The sequence below is a fragment of the Triticum aestivum genome, chromosome 5A (assembly GCF_018294505.1).
Source record: "Triticum aestivum cultivar Chinese Spring chromosome 5A, IWGSC CS RefSeq v2.1, whole genome shotgun sequence".
Classification (NCBI taxonomy): domain Eukaryota; kingdom Viridiplantae; phylum Streptophyta; class Magnoliopsida; order Poales; family Poaceae; genus Triticum; species Triticum aestivum.
In genome coordinates, this window is record NC_057806.1 from 110,697,218 (window position 1) to 110,701,054 (window position 3,837).

Here is a 3,837-nt window from a genome sequence, read left to right on the forward strand (position 1 = left end):
TGGCTCAAACTTTGACCATCTATTTGACTAAAATAATATGAGATGTATGATACAAAAAGTATACTATTAGATTTGTACTTGAAAGAGGTTTCCCACGGTATAATTTTTATGGTCAAAATTTGTTTAACTGATGTAGTTAAATGGAGAGGCAATAAACCCGGACGGAGGAAGTAATTGCCTAATTGGTGGTAGTTAAACAGTTGTGACGGGAATTTTGTTATCAACACTCGCAATAATGAATTATGGTGGGCATATGATATTCAACTAAATTTATAAGTTATTTTTCTGGACAGCTCGACCAAAGCTAAAAGGTTTCAGCCTTTCAGGTATATAGTTGCAAACAAGAAATATGAAGCTCGTGAATTTGAAACGACGCCCACTATTAACAACCAATTTACTAGTATAATGCAGCAGCACTTGTGTGTACCTTGTAAGCCCCAAAAGGCATATACTGCTAGCACCAATGAAATCCACACACTAACCAAATAAACTGACCTCATAATATGCACACTATGAAGTTGCAATATAGCTTATGCAGCATGAGCCAATTGAAAAGCTACCTTTATAAGTTAGAATCTGAGGACAGCCCAAATGATGGAATATAGGGTCTTTATGGGAGCTCCAAATCACACCCACCAGATCACATGACCCCCAAGAGGCCAAGAGCTCCCTCCCTCGCCTATAAATGAGAGGCAAAAGTCATCAGACCCTTAGGCAACAAAGGTCAGCTTCCTTCTCTCCCTAGTAGCTTCATTCTTCTTCTTCTTCCAAACAGACTGGAGTTCATCAAGGATCTCGTCCTGAAACTGGAGCCTACAAGCACTCAAAGGAAGAAGAGCAAGAAGACAGGCTCCCAGCCGATACAAGGTAGGAGCGAACAACGTTAGGGTACTGTCGTTATATCCTGAGTTGATATGGTGACAGTGAGAGAAGAGACACGCAAAGGGCCATGGACAGAGCAGGAGGACATGCAACTGGTATGCACTGTCCGTTTGTTCGGTGAACGCCGTTGGGATTTCATTGCCAAAGTATCAGGTTTGAGGGGTGGGGGATCCAAAAATTAGGTAGCTATATTGAAGTATTTTGCGCAAAGTCGCAACAACAAATGTCACCTTTGCTAATAACTTTCTTCTTGCTTCAACCTCTGTAATCTCCATGCAGGCCTCAACCGCACAGGAAAGAGCTGTCGCCTCCGGTGGGTTAACTACCTCCACCCTGGCCTAAAGCGTGGGCGCATGACTCCCCATGAAGAACGCCTCATCCTCGAGCTCCATGCTCGGTGGGGAAACAGGTTTGATTCAAAGAACAACCTAAGTAATTGGGTGATAGCTTTCCTCTGCTATTATGATGTATGAATGATATATCTGGAGGCTCTTCAATAGGTGGTCCAGGATAGCACGGAAGCTGCCAGGGCGTACCGACAATGAGATCAAGAACTACTGGAGAACACATATGAGGAAGAAAGCACAGGAGAGGAAGAGGAACGTGTCACCCTCATCATCTTCATCCTCAGTGACATACCAATCCATTCAGCCACAGACGCCATCGATCATGGGAATTGGCGAGCAGGAGCTTCATGGTGGCAGTAGCTGCATCACAAGCATATTGAAGGGCACGCCTGCTGACATGGATGGATACCTCATGGATCAGATATGGATGGAGATTGAGGCACCCTCTGGGGTCAACTTTCATGACGGGAAGGATAATTCATACAGCAGCCCCTCTGGTCCTCTGCTACCATCACCGATGTGGGATTACTACAGCCCTGAGGCAGGCTGGAAGATGGATGAGATAAAGATGGCCCCACAAGTTAGCTACAGTAAAGGAATTGGCCCCAGTTATTGAAGCCATATATATTGTATCAGATTACTAAGTTACTTGCAACCTAGCAGAAGTGAAATGCTTTTGTTGAAAGAACCATTAGCATGGATCTAAAAAGTATTCATATCTATCTAGCATTCCAAGTGTGCTCATGTTTTATGTATCTACTATGTAGCATCTAGTGTGCAAGACATGTAATGCAAGGACACTTCCACTCTGTATTCACAATAATCAGCTATCTCCTGTAAGACTTTTCCAATGCAAACATGATTAGCAGGTGTTATATCAACTTAAATGCTTGCAGATTGGGTCTAGAAATGTTATAACTGAGAAGATCATGCTGATTCAATTGAAAATATAGAAATGTATTCACAATTGCAGATTAATTGCAGCACCCTCACTCTGTATAATTGCCTCCTAGGAGGATGTAACTGAAACCCCTTCCTTTTCAATGCAATGAAACGCAAATCTTCTGCGTTTTCTCAAAAAAAAAATATAGTACAAACAATGGTAAAACCGCTGAAGATTGCTTTGCATTAACCAGGGAGAAGTCAACTGGAACTAGTGTCCCCATCTAGCTGTGATACTATTCCATAGTGGCAACTTGCAAGTTACGGGATAGGAAAAAAAAGGCATAGCTATCAGGAGTCAGGAGCCACATGTCCACGACGTCTTGAAGATAAAATGCGAGGTCGAACAGCCAAAAGACTATGGCAAAACATTACAGAACAAATATCTGGAAGAGCAAATGAAACACAAAATAATTCCACTAAAAATGAGCTTTCAATTTACAGAAACTCCCAAGTCTATATTTAGAATTATTTCTTAAACCTGGCTCTAGATTGAGAAAGCGTTTCTTCAAGTATAAAATTTTATCCCCTAACCCTTCATGCATATGAACAAGTCATACAGCTGGAGGACAAGATTTCAGAATCATGATTACAAAAGAAAGACAAAATAGTGAACTCTGACATACAATGCAACACAAGCACGCAAAGCAGATGATTGGCAGATTGATGGCCCTGATGGCTACCTACTACCTAGAAACAGTGGTTCGGGAAATAAATGCGTAACCATATATGCTACTATATGAAAATTACAGGCAAAGTTCATGAATGTTGTGCTGGGAGATAGTACTTCCTTCGTTAAGTAAAAGACCCAAAAAAATTAATGTTTTTCAAGATGCATTTCGACAATATATCTACATCGCAGCATATGAGTACTTTACAACTATTTTCAAACATAGAAGTATACATGGTCTTAGTTTTATTTTAATTTTGTAACTACATTGTCTTGGTTTTTACATGACCAAACATACAGATTGATGGACCAACTGTTGGCTAAAGCTTATAAAATTTGACCCTAATAAAAGTGTGCATTGGCCTTATAAGATTGAAATGGAGGGAAAATCTTTGATCTAAGCAGGACAAATAGGAAACTTCTGAAACACGTCATAAACAGCAGCAAGCAAGCAAAAGCTGTCTAGTTCTTTTACAGAATGCTCTACAATGGGCTCATCATCTCGTGGCTACAGAATTATCAATGTCTATAGCCTAGCCTGCAAAAAGATGAAAAGTTAAAAAAAAAGCAAGTGGACTATCTTTTCTTCTTTGGTTTCTTTAGAAAAAGAATTGATCGATTAGCATTAGAATTCAAGTTCATTAAAGTTGGGTTTGCACTAATTTTCTAGCAATCTTGCAGGTTATGTGTGCAGGAAAGCAGAAATTACACGGTGATGGGGGAATTAGAAGGTGGTTATAAGTGGCCTGTATAGAGAACTTTGTATCATCTACTTTAGTGAAACTGACCCTTCATTTATCTTTTGATTGAACAAAATCCCTAGTGCTTAACCACCTGGACCCAACCAATATTGTCGTATGGTGCCTCCAGAAAAACCAAAAAGAGGGTAGCGCTGATAGCGGTAGGATGACTGTGGACCCCCAGCAACTTAAAAAACTTATAGTTGTAACTTAGCAGGGTGAATTAAAAATATGATAAAGATCAAAATAAGGCAGA

The 3,837-nt window shown here is 40.3% G+C and overlaps 1 protein-coding gene across 4 annotated transcripts; it reads left to right on the forward strand.

Annotated features, from left to right (window-relative positions):
- Positions 1-643: 643 nt before the first annotated feature.
- On the forward strand, positions 644-2,110 carry LOC123102525 (myb-related protein MYBAS2). 4 transcript variants are annotated; one of them, XM_044523909.1, is made up of 3 exons: positions 644-1,035; positions 1,162-1,291; positions 1,383-2,110. In XM_044523909.1, exons 1-3 carry the CDS (start codon positions 915-917, stop codon positions 1,843-1,845), a joined length of 714 nt encoding a protein of 237 aa, XP_044379844.1. In that variant the 5' UTR covers positions 644-914; the 3' UTR covers positions 1,846-2,110. The 4 variants fall into 4 exon arrangements, with proteins under 4 accessions (XP_044379844.1, XP_044379845.1, XP_044379846.1 ...); XM_044523910.1 differs by having other exon boundaries at positions 644-977; XM_044523911.1 differs by having other exon boundaries at positions 645-1,064.
- The last annotated feature ends 1,727 nt before the right edge of the window (positions 2,111-3,837 follow it).